General features: G+C 44.5%; 1 protein-coding gene across 2 annotated transcripts in view; it reads right to left on the bottom strand.

Annotated features, from left to right (window-relative positions):
• Nucleotides 1–19821, bottom strand: part of GSDME (gasdermin E) — a 69962-nt gene that overhangs the window by 8416 nt on the left and 41725 nt on the right. For both annotated transcript variants that reach the window (XM_081284646.1, XM_081284647.1), the window contains 6 exons: nt 14659–14830; nt 14107–14227; nt 10086–10250; nt 8080–8207; nt 6411–6612; nt 4259–4332 (listed from right to left, as the gene is read on the bottom strand). In XM_081284646.1, coding sequence (XP_081140772.1) covers nt 4259–4332; nt 6411–6612; nt 8080–8207; nt 10086–10250; nt 14107–14227; nt 14659–14830 — 862 coding nt within the window. The remainder of the gene's footprint in view (nt 1–4258; nt 4333–6410; nt 6613–8079; nt 8208–10085; nt 10251–14106; nt 14228–14658; nt 14831–19821) is intronic.

Below are 19821 nucleotides of genomic sequence, written 5' to 3'. Positions count from 1 at the left end.
ATCTGTATATCCATATCGCTAAAGATTTGGAAAGTTTTTGGTTTTTCTTCACAAAAATTGTTTTTTCAGCACCTTTTGCCTTTCCTCACCTTCTGGAATTACTATAATGCCAATATTTGTTCACCCAGTGATGTCCCATAATTCTCATAGGCTTTCTTTAATTTTATTTTGTTGTTGTTGTTGTCTCACTGAGTTAATTCAAAAGACCTCTCCTCAGATTCAGAAATTCTTTCTTGTGCTTATTCTATTCTGTTGTGGAAACTCTCTATACTATCTTTCATCTCATTCTTAAAATTTTTAGCTCCAGAATTTCTGATTGGTTCTTTTTATTATTTTTATCTCTTTGGTGATTACGTCATTCATATCGTGAATATTTTCCAATTCTTTGTACTTTTTATCTGTATTGCATCTCACTGAGTTTCCTTTGGATCCTTATTTTAAATGTCTTTCTCAGGCATGCCATAGATTTCCTTTAAGTTGAGATCTGTTTCTAGAGAATCATGCCACAATGTTTCTTGTGTCCTTATGTTGTATCTGCACATCTGGTGCAATGTTCACCTCTTCCAATTTTATGAAGTAGCTTAAATAGGAAAATATTTTTGCATTTAGATGGGGTATGCATTTAGTTGGATAGGTGCTTTGTGTTTGGTTACAGGGTAACTCACAAGCATCTGTGTGCTTTATGTCAGCAGTGTCTATGAAGGCATCAATCATACAGACTAAAGCAGTTCTTTGCAGTATACACAAGCTTCCACAGGTGTGTGTTTTCAGGCTCCACAGTCAAGATCTGATGGAGCTGGGGCTTGTGGTGGCTGGCTGCAGTTTCCACAGTCTTGGTGGTGTAAGATGTGGACAAAACTCCTCCAAGGTCCCTCAGAGCCAGCACAGATTATGCCAAGTGGTTTGGCACCAGTGGCCACAGTTCCCAGACAGAAGATTAACAGGACATCATCCACAGAACTCTCAAGATGGAAGGTGGGTGATGCCTGGTCACATGGCACCAGCAGCACTGGTGATGCTGGGGCCTTTGGCAGTGGTAATCATGGACTCAAGCAAGATCTTGGAACATAGAGGGAACTTTCTCGATGCCCTATAGGCAATTACATCTGGTGCTGGGACCTGTCACCACTGTTAACCACTTTTCCTGAAGCTATGGTTTTGTGACTTTTGGCAGCTCTGGTCCAAAGTCCACAGGCAATATAGGAGATGTTCCCTCCATTGTTACTTATCTATAGAGAGCATGTACAGATCACATTTGCACTTGTAGTACTGGTGTCAGTGTTCCTGGAGATGTAGCACATGGGAGAGATCTTATCTAGGTTCCATAGATTGAGCACAATTGGTGCTGAGGCTTTGATATCTGTATTCCTAGATGCAGACATGGATGGGAATGTCCCTACGGCACACAGGGCAAGTGCTGGTGGGGCCAAGGCTTACAGCATTGGTAGTCCTGGAGAACATGAAAGGGGCCTTCCTCCAATTCTCAGGGATAATATTGAGTAGTTTTGAGGCTTTTTGCACCAGCAATTATAGTATCAAGGCCTTGGGCTGGGAAGATCATCTCTAGTTCTCATAGGGTGGTTTTGGAGCTCCTGGTAACTGGGTTCCTCAGTGGGCACTTTCCCATCACCTAATGGACAAGGTACAGGTGAAGCCTGGAGTTTATAACGGGCTACCTTCCCAAGGCTGTGAGCTGGTGAGGAAACCTTCCACAGACAAACAAGGAGCTTATGGCAATGGCACCTGCTTGTTCTAAAGCTGCAGCATACTAATGGGGATGTTTTTTAGCCCATGGAAGGACTACTAGACTAAGCAACTGCTGGCCCTTATGCCAAGATGGCATGTAACAGTGGTCACTGTAGAGTTCTAGTGGACTGGGGAGGCTCTTTGGAGCAGAGCAATCACTTTTAGACCACCCAATTCCCTAAACTATATTTAAATCTTGTAAGTACTGTGAAGTTCTTGTATACTTGCCCGCTTACCCTTTCCCAGTTGTGTTCCTGGACCCTGTCCAGGAACCAGGGTTGAAGTTATGAATTGCTTTGCTCTTTTTTTCTCAAGGCTGTCTTTCTGACTCTCTATGCTTTTTAGGGTTCCTGTCACTTCATTGTTAATTTCCAGAGTTCTCCCTCACTTACTCTTCTGGAAATATATTTCTTCCTTTGCTGCCCTGACTCTTCTCTGTGGCAGGTGCATGCAGAGTACCTTTGTTTATCTTCTGATTTTCGGGAGGGGGGGTGGGTTGTTTGTTTTGTTTTGTTTTAAATGAAAATGTCAATTTCTTATGTATTTGCAGGCGTTCTCAGAGGTAGGTACCATCATTTGTTCAACTATGCTTCCTGCCTCAAGACACATTGCACTGCTATTTCTTAAACTGGTAAGACTTTCTCTCCAAATTTCCACATCACCCTTCCCTTTGCATCCCTCCATTGTCAACTGCAAAGCCACCTCCAAGGCCTCTTTCCTAATCCCCCTCCTTAGACCCACCACACATTCCCACCACTATTAAGTTTCTCCATTGTCTCCCCAAATTTACTACATGAAACAGCTCCTTGATAGGAACTGTTTGCCCTTTCCTCTTTCTAAACTCTAAGCTGCCTGTGAAAGCAGAGATCATTTACGCTGCCTAGAACACCAACACAGAATATTGAAGTAACGTAAGTTCTTCAGAGGCTACTTTGGAAATCGCTCTAATTCTCAAAACATTTGAAATATTTAACTTGCTCTTAGGGTCTTGATCTATGCCACTCTTAGGGTCTTGATCTATGCCTGTAATGCTTTTTTTATTTAAAGAGGATAAATTTTTTTTTTGTAATGAAGCAGATCTATAAAGTATGCATAAATTTTTAACTGTTTCTGAAGGAAATCCAAAAGAAATTCCAGAAATATTCAGAGCAACATTTTCAGTAATGAAAAATAATATGCAGCTTATCCAGGTAACTGAATGACATGCATTGAAAGGTACAAACACTTGTTGTGTTGATCATCAAAATCAGCCTCATGAATCTACACCTTTGTAAATTCATCAAACAGAGCTTGCAGCACAGTGTAACACTGGTTAATAAAACTGTTTGGCCCAGATGGTAAACTATGGATTGAACTTTAGAGAGGGGATTAGTCCTGCTCTTTTAAGCATGAGCACCACATCTCAGTAATTTCAGCATGAGCTACACTGTGCTTGCCAGGGATTGCTGAGCAGCATCCAGCTGCCTTCTCTAACCACCTGCCAACCCCTTTTACCCATAGGCACTTTGGGGAATAAAAAAGACTATAACTGACCAAAGGGGCAAAGTTAACATTCTCTACTGATTCTAACTTTTGGCAAATGTGTTAATGTACCTGATACTGTTCTCCCAAAACCCATCAGAGAGAAAAAAGACAGATGCAGGTAGATTTGTACCCTATTCTTTATGTATGTATGTATGTATATATATATATATATATATATATATATATATATATATATATATGTATACATATACATATAAGTTTTAGGTGGACACAATAGCTTTATTTTTACATTTATGTGGTGCTGAGGATCAAACCTAGTGCCTCATGCAAGCACTCTACCACTGAGCCACAACCTCAGCCCATGTACCCTATTCTTAATCCCTTTAAGATACTCCTTCAGAAGGCAGAGGCCTAGCTATAGAGAGATTGTGTGAAGACATAGGAAGGTCTCTTTCAAAAAAATGACTTTTTGTGTATGTCTTTGTTGAGCAACCTTCAAAAGGCAAACAATGTTAAACAGAATGCCATTCATTGTGCAATTCTTAAGTGTGCTCTACCAGCCTCTCCTAGTACAAGAGGGCAACACAAAGATAAAAATCTGGAACTAATGCACAAGGAAGGGGACTATGAAGTATGAGTTTGTTGGGGGAAGAATTAGTCACAGGATTTTCTTTTGTATATACTTCCTGAATGTAATTAATTAGTCTAAATTCTTGGGGAAAGCTAACTTGGTAAGTGCAAAGCTCACAGTTGCTGCAAAAGAACACAGCTGCTATTTTGCTAATCATTACATACAATTAAAATGATGACAGTTTCTATGACCAAAAGACATACCAGTTTAAGAAATGGCGGGGGCAATGTTTTCCCATGAGATGGGCATGTACATTATATATAAAATTGAGTTTACTGACAATACCTGCTTAAACTAGCCTGAGAGCTATATGTGTTTATCAGTTGCTAGGAGTCTACCCCAACTTTAGTTCCCCATTCCCATCCATCCTAAGATCCAATCTGTGAAGTTCCTTACCAAGTAGCACAGTGCAGGAATAATCTTCAGGTTCCAGCAAGTGCCCAGTAGAGATACAGCATTATCTGGCATTTCTAAGGGAGGAAGAAAAAAAAAAAAAGTCACTGTCCAAAATTCATTCATGGAAACAGCCAGTCCCTGGGTGGTACTGGTGTACTTTCCCACCAGCCAGGCAGGGGTGGGTGATACTCTGTCATTGTTGATTGAATGGATGGTTCTAAATGGACAACTTCCCCCACATTCTCATGGAATCTCTTGCTCCAAACCAAGAAGATGAAGATGGAACACACATACAGCGTAGTAGAAAGATAACAGCAGCTGAGCCCCTGTCATAGCCATGTCATCTGACCATGTTTCCCTTAATTTCCAGGTGGTGCCTGAGCACCATGTAATCATTATCTTCACCGCTTATTCTTGGAAACATTTTTGTACCATATTACTCAGAATAATATGGATTAGGTGCCAGGGCACAGAATGAGAGAACAGCACCTGCATTATAGAGCTTTCTGCTGCCACTCAACTATGATGTCCTATACTAGATATGTTCTCCTTCCTCCACACCTGGGGGTGCCTAAAATGTAATATAAGCTCCCCCCAGTGTGTCTTGAACTTGAGTGAATTATGTTGACAGCTCTTTCATGTACCAATTCAGTTTTACAAATGAGGTCTTAAAAGTCCAGAGCATGGGACTTGCTTATGGTCACAAGTATGGAGGAAGCTTTCCAGGAGAAAGGTCAGATTGTGGGACTGAAGCACTGATAAAAGCTAAGGATACTAAAAAGAAAAAATAGGTTTTAGGACTCAAAGAGGAGCCCATTTTCTGCTCCAACAGCATCCCTATTCTTAGAAGACCATGTTGTCTAGAAAAGAAGGTCAACTCAGAAGGACCCGGGGTTTGCAAAAGAGCTTTAAACTAGCCTGCCGTCTGCTGTGACAGGCCAGGAAGTGAGATCCCAGTCCAAAGAGATGGAAAAGGGCAGCAGGGAAGCACTGGTTTAGAAACTTGCTGCACTGAAAGATTTCACTGTCTCTGAGCTTCCAGCTCAAAAACAGCAAGTATCTCATGCTGCAGAGAAGGTCTAGGATTAGGAAAAAAAGGGGAACTGGTACATTCTCCCTGTCAGCCATGTGCTACATATTTGACATCACTATAAATACACCTGCTACATATTTGGCAGCCTATAAATAGATGTTTCAAGAAGTAACAGGGTATGTGATGAAAAGGCCTCTCACAAGCTGAAGAACTCTGGCCGGTGGATCAGGACCTGATAGAATGTCTATAATCAAAGATTCTAATACAATAGTGTTAATATTGAACTAAAGTCTCTAGTGGAGATCCACAGGGCTCTCTGTCTTGTCCTGTCTTAGTCAACCAATTAAAACTTTTATCCATACTCTCAATAAGACATAGAGCATACATTCATCGGCATATAGAGCTGGGAGACATCCTCTCTGATAATTGCTTTTGTAAACTTAAGATTCCTGGGCCTCCATTTTTGTGCAGTGCTGGGGAGGAACCCTGAATGCATCAGTGCTCTAACTAGCAGCTCTTGAACAAAAATCAGTAGTGCTGGTTAGTCCTGTCTTGCCAAAGAGGGAACTGAAAACCCAGCTTCTTCACAAAGGATGACCGCAGGCTCCTGGCCTGGTGAGATTTGATGACAGAGGCAAAGAGGTGGGGCAGGCAGGGGCTACTATTCCCAACAAGCCCTGCCCCTAGCCTGGTGCACAGGGACACAGAATTTCTGCAGCCTGGAACTGTCATGGAGCAGCAATTAAGTTTGCCAAGGGAAAAGGGAGGAGCAGGTGCAAATGAAAGTGTCTGCACCACAGCACTTCCACTCTGGTTCCTGTCACAGGTGGTATTATGGAAGATGATTTCCAGAGTCTGAGGAAAGCCCTGGCTCAGGGAGGGAAGAGAAGCCTTCCAAGAGTGGAAGAGGCTCCAGGTGGACAGAAAGGCCAGCCTCATGCTGGCCAAGCCTCTCTACCCACCTTCCACTTCTTACCCGCCCTATACTGGAGAAGAGGGATCTGTCTGTACCAAACCTTCCAGTCACCATTCCATGTGCCCCGAAGCATGTACAGTAAGCAACACAGTTTCAAAGCAGCCATTTCTCTTACTTTTTTTTTTTTTTGTCCATTTCCATACCTGCCAGTGCACTGACCAAGAAGTAGGCTGTTGCAAAGAGCTTCTGATTGCTGACCTTATCCTCAGGGCCAGGATGCTCGCCCTGTATCCTGCATCCCACCAGCCGCAGGAAGGCTGTGAGGTCCTGCTGCTGAGGGGGCTTCAGCTCCGCCATTGCCTGTGCTGCCTGCAGGGAGCAGACACCACCAGCCATGTCGTCACACTGCAGGGCAAGGGTAGAAGAAAAGAGGATGCTGTGAAGCCATGGCCGAGCGAGGGTGCCCTCACAGGGGTTCACGCACATGCTGCATGCCCTCTACCTTCTCCCCAGTAAAGCAAGGTGCTGAGCCCTTTCCACATTTTGAAGTTACTCATCCATAGGGTTATTCCTCAAAGAGGGAGTAAGCTGAACCTTACCCATTTACTATCCTTTTACAGGAGACATGTGAGAACTATTGGGTAGAAACTTCTAGATCAGGACAGGATTTATTGATTCAGAGCAGAGACCAAAAACAAGTCATTACAAACAAAACAGATAAGAGGAACATAAAAGCACCATTCCCTCTGGTAATTCAAACTCTAAAAAACGTAGCCCTCTCAGCCTGGTATGTTTCCAGCCAGCCCCAGCAGTTGGCAGGGGTAGGGTGGCCCTGTAAGGCAAGCCAATTCTGACCACCCAGCTCATTCTCCACCCTCAGCCTCCAAGTCCAGACTCAGTTCTGCAGGAGCTGCCCCTACACAGGCTGGCTTCTCCAGCATCTGACAGGCAGCTGATCCTCTGTCCACAGGGGGCCAGCCTGACATTTTCCTCTTGAAAGAAGCTATTTTAAGAAGTAAAAAGCAACAGGCTTTTAAAAACATTTGTGTTCTCCCCAGGGCTAAGCTCTGCACCCTCCAGAATGCAAAGGTGTGCCTGCCGGGAGGTTGAGCAATTTCATTGGTAACTAAACTCTTTCAGCACAATCTAATTTCAAGAAGGAAAAATACCATGAATGCTTTGCTGGAACCATAAAGCATTCAGTCAGTTAATTCCAACTCCCTGCAGAAAGAGAAAAAAAAAGACAAAAAAAATAAAAATGACACTACATAAAAAGATTTCTAAAGCCACAGCTGTGTGTGTGTTGTGCTGGGGAATCAAGTCCGGGGCCAGGCAAGCACTCCACCACTGAACCACATCCCCAGCCTAGCTTCAACCTTTTTAAGTGCAAAAGGTCTAGGCATTTGGAGGGTGGACAGCTGACGGTGAAGGTGTTCCTTCACAAACTGAAACAATGTGGTCAACAACCAAAAAATGCTAGGAGCCACCAGAAGCTATAGGAAACAAGGAATGATTCTCCCCTGGACCTTCCAGGGGGCCCTCCCAACCCCTTGATTTCTGACTTGTGGCCTCCAAACTGTAAAAGAATAAATTTCTGGGTTTTTTAAGCCCCAAATTTGGTCAGTTGTCATGGCAGCCCTAAAAAAAAATCATACATCCCTCTCTGCCTGGTATCAGCTGCCTCCTTTAAAATATTCAAGACTTATTAATAAAACTAAGAAAGCAAATAGATAAGGTTTAGGAGGCTGAAAAGGAGGTGGGGAAACGTACCACAATTTCATTCTATCTCAAGATAGAATGCCTAACAAGTCTAGCCCATGCACATTTCCAGAACAGACAGATAAAACCCTGCCTTGAGATGTCCAGTCTCACCACTTGCTCCAAGACCATGAGGAGTTCCTCATCAAACAAGACCACCAGGAGGAGGTTGTGCAAAGCTTTCTGTTGCTGCTCTGGCAGTTCCACAAAGGGGTGGAAGTTCCTCTCCAGGAGCAGAGACGCTGTGAAAACAGAGCAGACCCAGGATCAGACTGCTGTGCACAGCTCCGCACAGCATGGCGAGGCCTGCTGCTTACTGCTAATTGGTACCCATTCTTCCAAAGCCATTTCCAGCTGCAGTCAGTCATGGAACTCAGAAATAAAGAACATTGAGTTAAACACCACTCCATGTCTTTCAATCACTAAACAAACTCTTAACAGGAAGGGAGAGAGGGAAAGAAAAGAAAGAAAGGAGGCCCAGTTTTGTATTTCAGGCGTCAGCTTAAGTCTTATCAGTTATTTTCTGGAAGTCACTTAGACTTCCCGTTAGCATAACTTCTGTAGCACCAATTCTCAAGGCTGAAATACTAAACATAAGTCAGTGCTTTTACAATACTTCAGAGCCATACAATTTCTAAAATACATTCTTTTTATGTCCTTTCTTTACATTGCATATTTTGTATCCTTTCATATTTAATGCATGATTTTCAAAGAGGCTGGCACCCTATGTTCACAGCAAACAGCTATGCCATGGTCCCCCTCCTTTCCTCCTCCCTGTGTATTGAAGATGAGTTACTCACATCCTCTGCAGGATGCTTGGGAGCCCTTCCCCTTATAATCCTCTTTAAGGTTGTCAAAAGCTTCTAGTAAATTAAGCCCAACAGAGATTTTTAAGGAAAAAAAAAAAAGATTTCATAAAACAATGCATTCATGCATAGGGCTGATACTAATACATAAATGCAACACCTCTGTTGATAAATTCCAGCAAAAAATGGTAGCAGCTCCACAGACACAGAACTAGTAACTGACATTCAAAAACCTTCCTGTGAACACAACTAGGCCTTTGCCAGCCCCAGCCTGAAGAGAAACACTGACTGTCCTCATTAGGATCTGAGACACAAAAGACCAGGCCGGCCCCTACCCCACTCCTGCCCAACATGCACCGCTGCCCACTGCCCCCTAGCTGACTAGAATGGCCAACTCAAAGGTGGGCTTGGGGAAAAGGAAGCAGGGGAAGCCCAGCCCTGGACTGCCTTTCACTTCCCTGCAGTGCAGCTGCTGCTGGGCTGCTAACCCACAACATTCTCTAATAGTCAAAACTCCCACTCATCACCTACCTAGATGGGAAAGACCTACAGGATTTGGCCCATAATGGCATTCTTCCAACACTGACATTCTGTGACAGAATCAACAGGACACAGCAGAGCCTGTTGAGTCTCTCTTCTTATCTACCAAGTCAGAGTATATTCTGAGCCATTCCTTGCTTTTGCCACAGCTCTTACCTAACCACTTGTTTCTCCTTTTCCTTGCCCATCTCCTCCTTCTACTGCAACAAAAAAGAAACCAGCTTTTTAAAACACAACATGGTGAAGAGAAAAAGGAACTGCTGCAGGCACCTCCCGAGTCCTGCCCCTCTCCCCCTGGCATCATGTGGCTCTGGCCATGTAGAGAAAGAGCCTCTGAGACAGCACTGTGCAGTACTGACAAAGTGCTGCTTGTCTTGGCGATGAAGCCTGAAATATAATGAAACAGATGAAAAACTTGGGTCTTTCTAGCTGTTCTTAGTAGTCAGCAGTCTTCCATCATTACAATGAAAGAAAAATGCCAGGCCCCGGACTGCTCCAGTCCTCAATCTCCTCCTACCCCTACCCACCTAGGGTCATTCTTCCCATAATTTCTTCAATACATGGCGCCCAAGATCTGGCCTTCCCTAAGATCTAACCAAGGGGGGTTCAGAGGATTTAGAGGCAGAGATGCTCCCTTTTTAAAGATTTTTTGTGAGTCAGTGAGGAGTCACTGATCCTCAAGGACACATTACAAGGCCACATCCTATACCTCGGGATACAGGATTTGCTTAGCTATCAACTAGCCACAAGGCAATACCCACCCACTGTGAATACCTTGTTTTGAAACACTTAACGGCCCATCCTGGGAAGACTTCCCATGCCCAGTATCTGGCATGTCGGCAAATGCAAACTCTCGAAAAACCAGGGGGTCCAGGTAGATGGAGTCAATTCTCCTCTCGTGCTCGAAGCCACCGTGCTTCCCTTGGAGGAGGCAAAACTCTACAGTGCAGGAGAAAAGGACAAGCCAGACAGCAGGTCAGCCCAGCTGTAGCACATCTTAGACCTGCCTTGACCCAACTCAGGCTGGGGCAGAAAACATGTCCACCTTCCCCACAAAACCCACCTTATACACCTTATGCTGCTAGACCCAAAACTCAACACTCCCTTCAGACACAGGAGCAATGGCTGTTCCTCACAAAGCCTTCCAGAGTGGAGTCTCCAAAAGGCAGGAAGCAAGCTTCCACAGGAATGCTTCCTTATCTTGATTTGAACAATCTCTGAACAAATGCAATCCACCATGTATGAAACAACTGGAGAAATTTGAATACTCATAATATTAAAGAATTACTATGAGTACATTTAGGTGCATAAGCAGTTATATGGCTATGTCTTAAAGGAGTCCCAACTTCTCTTTATTAATGAAGGGAAGGATCTCTGGCATGAAAAAAGAAACTACTGACATAAGAGGACATGTTTATATGAATCTATACAAGTCTTTTTTAAAAAGACTTATTGCTTAAAGGTACTGGAATATTTATAGATGAAACAGTAAAATGTCTCCAATTTGCTTCAAATCAATCCAAAAAGCAGGGAGGTGGTAAAGTTTTGGGGGAAAACATGAATTGTCCAGGTTATTAGCTCTACTTTGGATCATAAGTGAAATTTCTGTAATAGGAAGGTTTGCTTTAATAATAAAAGAAATGTTTCCAGAAACACTTCCATATTGAGAACTCAGCTAAAGCATCTAAGCTGTGGGTAAAAATAGCAGGTATTGTGTTGTTATGTTTTTGCTAAGCAAAATCAGTGCACACACTCAAGAATCTGGGTTCCCTCTATGCTTCTATTTCGTAATTGGGGTGCTTAGAGGCCATGGCGTGAACATGTGGCTGGGCCTGGAAACAAACATCTTAGGTTTGTGGCTAAGAACCTCACAAACATCTTAGGTTATATAAGAAAAAGACAGATGGACAAGAGTCAAGCCATGAATTCACCTGCTATGAATTTTACATGACACAGAGCCTCCATGAGGAGACGAAGAACCCAAAGAAAGTTACACCTGAGTGGTTTTGTGTTCTTGTGATGCAGAGGGAGAGTCATGGAGAAGCAGGACAGGACAAGGAAGCCGAGCGGTGCTTCAGACCCTCTTTCTGGGTGGCTGCCTCTCCCTGCTCCAGGAGAGATCTTTCCTCGCTTTATCCCAGGCTTCCCAGGAGATGGGCACTGAGGCCACAGTGATGTTCTTGCCTCTGACATTTCTTGAAACTCTTTCAAGATATTTCGGGGTCTTGTATCTTAAGCCCCATCACAGTGAAAAAGAACCAGGAAAAGCCTCCTAGGTGAAGCCATGCCTAAACAGCCACAGATCGGCTCAGAAGGAGCTCGGTGGGCAAGGAGTGGAGGCACGCCCCAGGCCCCAGATGGGAGGGGCAGCCAGCACAGGCTGGGGAGTGGGTTCCAGGATGTGGACTAACACTGGGGGACATCACTAGATGGTGGACTAACACTGGGGGACATCACTAGACAGGTGGTGCTGGTGATGAGAGCGAAAGCTGGGAACACAGGCTGTGGCCGACTTCATGTGTGGGACAAAGGGAGCTACAGAGGGTGTTTGAGCAGGTGAATGAAGTGATCCGATTTTTATGTTAAAATAATCCTATTAGTGGTACTGCTAGGATGGAACAGATGGAGCTAGATTCAGAAAAGCCAGTTAGGAAAGAGTAGCAGTGCAGGTGGTGTGGCTGGGACAGGAGTCAGACTTCTCATTGTCTTAAATGACAAACAGAGTCCCAGCCCAATGTCATCTCACCAGAGGAAGGGAGGTGAGAGACACCTCTTAAGGGCCCTCAGGGTGATAAGGCTGAATCAGAAAGTTCTGTGGCAAGGGTGACACAAACATGGGTCAGAGAGAGAGAGAGAGAGAGAGAGAGAGAGAGAGAAGCAGAACCTGTTCCCAGTCAGGCAGTGAATTACCAGAACATCACATCAGTAGGATCACCAAAGGCAGAGGGAAAAGGTCCCTGGAGCTCCCACCCAGGCCAGGTGTGGGAAAGGAGCCAAAGGAAGGGCCCGAGGTGTCCCCAGGGTGCCTCTTCCCAGCAGTACAAAGAGGAGTTTATTTTAAAAGACAGTGGAAGCCAGCAAAGAGACAAAGCTTGAAACTGAAATGTAAACAAGACCCAGACCAGACACGGCTGCACACACACAAGCACAGAGTCCAAGAAGAAGGAAGCCCCCCTAGGAGCAACAGGACTCCCCAAAGTGCTGCAAACACTGGACCGGCAGGCACCAGGAAGGCGCTTGTGTACCTAAGTCCCCAGCATGCTTATGGACATCTTCTCCCATGAGCCAAAATTTCAAAAGTCCTTACAAAAATGATACATTGTTCATAATCATCAAGATATGGAAATAATGTCTATTGATGAATTAAAGGATAAAGAACATGTGGTAGAGATTACACAATAGAATAGTATTCCGCCATAAAAGAAAATAAAATCCTGCCATCTATGACAACATGGATGAATCTGGAGAGCATTATAAACCAGATATAGAGACAAACACTGTATGATCTCACTCATATGTAGAATCTAAAATAATCGAACTCACTGCAGCAGAGAATAGAAGAGTGGTTGTTAAGGGCTTGGAGGTGGAAGAAATGGAGAGAGAGTGGTGGAAGGGTGTCCAGTTTAGTTACAGATAAGTTCTGGAAATCGAACACACAGAATGGTAACAACAGTGAATAATGGTGCTTTGTTAGCCAACACCTGGAATCAACTTCAATGCCCAGTAACAAAAAGAATGGGTGAAGAAAATGTGGTACAACTACGCAATGGAATACTGCGCAGCCATTAGAAAGAATGAAATCCTGTCATGTGAGGCAGGGTAGATAAGCCTGAAGGACATTATGCCGAGTTAATAAGTCAGACACAGAAAGACAAACACCACATGAGCACTGTCACTCCTGGCCACTCTTGTCCCCTCTACCTGCCACACAGGCTCCCACCCTGTGCTCCCCTCACATCATTCTGGAAGCAAATCACAGACATTTTACCATTGCATTCTGTGAAATTTCAGGATAATTTAAAAAGTTTTTACAAACATACCCCTAACATCATCACCAGACCTAAAAAAGTTAACAATGTGTTAACCATTTGCTTATTCATGTCCCCAAGAAGCTGTAAGAGGTTACAACATGACCTCTCCTTGGGACCAAGAGGGAAGGACCATGAGCATCTAAGATAAGCCGACATTACTAAAACTAAAACCTTATTTTCTTAGAACAATAACAATGACACACTTGTGATCAGCAGAGGAAGGTCAAGTTTAGTCTTTCTGGCTTTATACTGGGGCAGGGAAGGTGGAACGGAAACTATGAGGATGATATTAACAGCCAAGGTGGAAGTTAACAGGTGACCCAGGCACACTAGAGTTTAATCTTCACCGAAGCCTAAGAGGGAACCCTTTCCCTTTATAGGGTTGGGTAAGCTGCAGCTCAGTGGGATGCACAGACGGCCAGAGACCTCACCAGAGGTCATGGTGTCGGGTCAACACCCCGTCCGTCTGCCTACAGAGCCCATGTTCCTATCCCTCTGCCCTGTGAGGGGACCTGGCCCCATGCTGACATTTGGCGGAAGAGGCGGCACTGCTCTGGGCCTCCCTCACCAAGCCCCCACACAGTGCTGCCCACTTCACCAGGACCCAGATATGGGACACTCCCAAACTCCTCTGCTATCTCTTCCCTCTCTCGCTATTGATGCCCAAAGCAGAAGGGGATCCTCTACAAGAATTTACCCCAAAGGAACACAGGGGGGTGGGGAGTGGGGGTGGTCACACAGCATCCTTCAGAGGCAGCACTCACCAAAGCGGCCATCCAGCTCCACATACAGTTCAATGATTCCATACGCAATGGTGGTGGCAGCTGGGATCTCCAGCACCACGTTGGTGTCCTTGGTGACATTCCCATCCTCCATTGCTGACACCTGTGGGCAAGAGCACAGACTCTGACACTCCCTGACTCCTTTCTGCCTCCCTACTGCGTGCATCCTCTTCTACAAGGGGTGCTAAGACAAGATCCATGGAACTTAGTAGGAATGGGCACTGGGCTGGCATGGATAAGGATCTAATCCTTGTCGGCATCATGATGTTTAACACATATTCCCCAGTCAGTGGCTAACTGACTGCGGCACAAAAGTGCACAATAACCTCAAGTCCTGGATCCAGCAGTGACTGAAGCTGGATCGCCACAAATATGGCAACTACACAGGCCAAGAAACTCTCATTCACTTGAGTTGTATTTCTGTCAACTTACTAACAAAGTCTCTACCCAAAGAGGTCCCTGACCATGGTCTCCATGGCTAGGACCAAACCAGCTGCCCAGGACTCGGTCCCTTCAGCCCCTGGCCTTACACACCTGCACCGTCTTGGTCTGGATCCCCACCATGCCACCGCACTTCTCCTCGATCTGAACGTGCTCAGATATCACACACTTCTGTGTCGTCACGATCTTCTGTATCAGGACACACAGGACCTCATTCCTCCTCTCCAGCACCTGCTGCAGCACTGGGTTTTTCAGATTTATTGTTCTGAAAAAGAAAAGTGGTCATGAGTGACCTAGAGCCTCGGGGAGGTGTGAATTTCCTCCTCTAACACAGATGGCGGCTGAGAGCAGACAGGTGACAACCAGCTTTGTTGATTTCCTGGTGATAAAGAAGGCAGGTCACCCAGAAAGGCATCCAGCAGCCTCTCCTGAGGCCACCTCACACATGCTCCAGCCACCTTCTTGCGTTCACTATGAGACACTCAGAACAAAGCCACTGTTTGAAACTGTGGGCCTTTTAACTAGGTCAGGAGGACATTTCCACATCACCTCCTTCTTAAAAGCCTTCAGTGCTACACCTGTCCTACACTCACCCAGGCGAGGAGGCCTCATGGATCTGGCCCCTGTCCCCTGTCCTGTGCAGACCTCCCCCCCTCACCCCGCGCAGCCTTCTCTCTGTGCTTTAAACACATCAGGCACATGACCAGCCACAGCCCTGGCACCACGTCCCCCAGCTGTTGCATCTCACTGACGCACTGCCACCTCCTTGGGGAGGTATTCCCAGTGCACTCTGCCTACAGAAGCGCCCCACTCAGGTGATCACAGCCTAACACCACTTCTCTAGAGAGTAAATTTCCATACAGTTATTTTTCTAGCTCACTCCTTTATTTGCTCATGGCCTGCCCCTCAGTCTAGAGTGCACACTCCAGAGGTGGCCCCATGCTCCCTGTGCACTGCTTACCTCAGGGCTGGATTAGCACTCAGTACACAGGAAGGGCTCAATATTTTTAGCAAAAGTGAATGAAGAAAGCATGTGGGTTTTTCCTCTTTTTGCTTTAAGGAACAGGTACAAGAACATGGATGCTTCCGTGCGTGAAAGAGACACAATATATGGCAGATGGAGGAGAAGGAGGGTTTGTACTTTGGCTTAACACATGGAGGGCAGGTGGATCTCTTCCCTTTTGCAGCATTGCAGTGGCCAACATGAAGTTCAATCCCTTTGTGACTTCTGACAGAAGCAAAAACCATGAAAGGCATTCTTAAACTCCTTCTCTCACCCACGAGAGGATCATGTCTTCCCCTCTTTCCACAGAGCCAAGACAAAAGTACCCAAAGGAAAGGGTGATGAATTTGAGGTTGTGTGAGGACACTGGAAAGGTCAGCAAATTGGCAAAGTGGTCCAGGTTTACAGGAAGAAATGTGTCATCTATATTGAACAGGTGCAGGGAGAAAAGGCCAGTGGCACAACTGTCCCTAAGGGCTTTTACCCAGCAAGGTGGTGATCCTGGGCTAAAACCGGACAAAGGTTACAGAAAGATCCTTAAACAGAAAGTCAAAGTTTTCCAAGTAGGAAAAGGGCAAATAGACGAGGAACAAAATGACCTTATATACAACTTTCACTTCAAACTGGTAAATTGTAAAGGAAAAACTATTTCCAGGAGAGTGAGGAAGAACTCTGGAAATTAGCATAAAACTGATGGAAACCCTTAACAGCAGAGAGAGCGAGAAGACAACCTAGAGGAAAAATAAAACTAAGCTATTTGCAATTTCAATACCAACTCCCACCCGGGTGCCCAACACTATGGGGTGTCAGGAAAGTGTCAACAACCAGATCACAGCATCAGACCAGCAGTCCTGACCACAGGAGAATTCCACCATCCTTATAAGCTTTAAATCCAATTTGGAGAGCTCCCTGGTCTAAAGTAAACTTCTCTGGGGCTGAATGTGATGGTGCACGCCTGAAATCCCAGCTACTCAGCAGTAGGATCCCAAGTTCAAGGCCAGCCTAGCAACTTAGCAAGACTCTGTCTCAATATAAAAATAATAAAGGGATGGGGTGAAGAGAGTGGGGATGCAGCTCTGTGGCAAACTGTCCCTGGGTTCAATCCCCAGTGCTGAAAAATAAAGTAACTATTCTGTTCCAAAGAAGGAACCTACTTTGAGGTTCCCCCAACCCCTAGAACTCAAATTACTACAACAGCCACTGCTGATGCTGTCTTGCTTTAAGGGTCTTGCAGCCAGTTACCTGAACCCATCAGAAGCTATGGGCCAATATCCATCCCACTGGGCAAAGGGCAACATCCTCAGCATCCTGCAGCCTCAGGACCAGGGGCTGCCATACCTCAGGCATGATTTCCATCCACAGTTTTCTCATGGGAATTAAGAATGGTCTCCTCTCTAGCCCACAGCCTTGGGACCATAGCTACTGGTACAGAAAGCTCAGCATCACATAAGCTTATTCCCAAGAACCAAAGGTCCCATCCCTGTTCTACAGGACAGTCGCTACAAAGACCACATGACTTGTTCCCACCAGAGATTGACCTGTGAGATCTAGGGATTTTCCCACCCATATCCTGAAGATCCAGAACCACAGATCAAAGACAAAATCCCCAGTACCACCCATGCTCAACAAACAGGACGTGGGGAAGATCTCCCCGACATGCTACATCTCCAGAAATGTAGATAGCAACATCACAAACCCCCAAATTATCTGCATGTTCCCTGGAAGACATAGAAAATGTCCCCAACACAGTCCATGGACTTCAGACCAAAAGCCCTGGTACCATTCATGCTTGGCCTCTGGGACCATGACAAAGAGGTCATCCGGGTCCCATAATTCCAGGAATGTGGGTAACAGTGCTAGAAGTTTCAACTGCAGTAAGTAACCCCATGGAACACAGGGAAGGTCCCCTTTATGTTCCCAGCATCACCAGTGCTCATCTCAAGAAACCTGGGGAAGCTTCTTGCTGTGGCTTCTGGAATCCCGTGGCCAGGCATCTCCGACTTCATCATAAGACTCCGAGAGAAAGTTTCTTTCATACCCTCTGGCTGGGGGAATGTTGGTTGCCACAACACTTGGTATCACTCATGCAGGCCCTGAGGGACATGGGGACAGTCCTCTACCCATCTCACCCCACCAGGACGGTGGTAGCTGTCACTACAAGCCCCAATGCCATTAGCTCTTGACACTGTGGAACCTGAAGGCACATACATTTGGAAGTCTGTGTCCACTACAAAGTTATACTCCTAACTTCACAAACCACTTTAGCCTTCAGAGACACTGCTGACATGAATCACACAGATGCTTGTGAGTATCCTGTAACCAAACACAAAGCACCTGTCCAAATGAATCTTATACTCCATCTCACATAAAAGTATTTTGCACAAAAACTGCTTCATAAAATTGAAAGAGGCAAACATTGCACCAGATGCATGGACACAACATAAGGACACGAGAAACAGGAAACGAAGCATGACACCACAAAGGGAAACAATGACTCTCCAGAAGTGGATCTCAATTTGAAGAAGTCTATGGCATGCCTGAGAAAGAACTTAAAATAAGGATCTGAAAGAAATTCAGTGAGATGCAAGAGAATACAAATACACAACACAAAGAGATGAGAAAAATATTCAGGACATGAATGAGAAAAAATGCAAAGAAATAGAAATAGTAAAAAGAAGCCAGACATGGTGGTACACAGCAACATGACAGGAGGATCTCAAGTTCATTACCACACTCAGAAACTTGGTGAGATCCTGTCTCAAAAAGTAAAAAAGGACAGGGGATGTAATCAGTGGTGGAGTGATCCTAGATCCAATCCCCAGTACAGAAAAATAAAATTAAACAAAAAAAAGTAAAAAGAACTACTGGGAAGTATTGGAGCTAAAATTTTAATCAATAAAATGAAAAAAAAACATAATAATGTACACACTGGGTACAATTGTGCACACCACCATAATCCCAGCAATTTAGGAGGCTGAGGCAGGAGGATCTCAAATCAAAACCAGCCTCAGCAACTTACTAAGACCTTGTCTCAAAACAAAAAATAAAAAGGGTTGTGGATATAGTCCAATGATAAAGTGCTCCTGGGTTTAATCCCTGATACCCTCCCACACTCACACAAATGTACATAACAGACTAGGAAAAAACAGAACAAAAAATTTCTGAACTTGAGAATAAGTTTTTAGAATTTACACATTCAAATTAAAAAAAAAGCAGTGGGGGGGGGTGGGTGTGGGGGGGGGGGAGGAGGAAAAGAAAGAATTAAAAAGAATGAAAAAAGCCTGCAAGACTTATGGGATACATTAAATGAACACATGTTCACATTAGGGGAATTCCAGAAGATGAAGAAAAGGTAAAAGACATTTAAAACTAATTTCTAGCCCCCAAACTTCTCAAGTCTTTAAAGACATATGCACATCCAGATATAAAAAGTTCAAAGGATCCCAACTAAATTAAACCAAAATAAACCTTCACCAAAGCATATAATAATCAAAACTACAAGGCAGCTGGGCACAGAAGCTCACACCTGTAATCCCAGTAGTTTGGGAGGCTGAGGCAGGAGGATCTTGAATTCAAAGGCAATCTCAGCAATTTAGTAAGGCCCTAAGCAATTCAGTGAGACCCTGTCTCTAAATAAAATATTTTTTAAAACTAGGGATGTGGGTCAGTGGTTAAGCACCCCTGGGTGGAGGAGGAGGAGGAGGAGGAGGAGGAGGAGGAGGAGGAGGAGGAGGAGACAAAGAAAATCCTAAAACAGCAAGAGAAAAGCACTGCATCAGATATGAGCGAAAACCCATTAGACTTAGAGTAGCTATTTCAGCAGAAATCTTGATGGTCAAAAAGAATAGAATGGGATGGTGCATTTAAAATACTAAAAGGAAAAAATTGACAACATTAATACTATAGCCAGCAAAATTACCCTACAAAACTGAAGAGGAAATAGTTTATCCCAGTTAAGCAAAAGCTGAGAGAATTCATCACTATAAGAGAAACCCTACAAGAAATACTTGAGGAAGTTCTACACTGGAAATGAAGGGATAATAACTAAAAACACATGAATATAAGAAACTCACTATGAGAACACACACAAAAAAGGAAAGAATCAAACCTTAGCAGGACAGAAAACTATAAAATCACAAAAATAAATGAGAGGTGAAAAAGAATAACACTTAAAAACAAGTAGGATATACAATTAACAAAATGACAGGAGGAAGCTCATATCTTTTAGTAATAACATTGAATATAGATGGATT

This window comes from Spermophilus citellus (assembly GCF_964194105.1).
Source record: "Spermophilus citellus genome assembly, chromosome: 3".
In the NCBI taxonomy this organism is placed as follows: Eukaryota; Metazoa; Chordata; class Mammalia; order Rodentia; family Sciuridae; genus Spermophilus; species Spermophilus citellus.
This window is presented reverse-complemented; position numbering and strand designations above follow the sequence as displayed.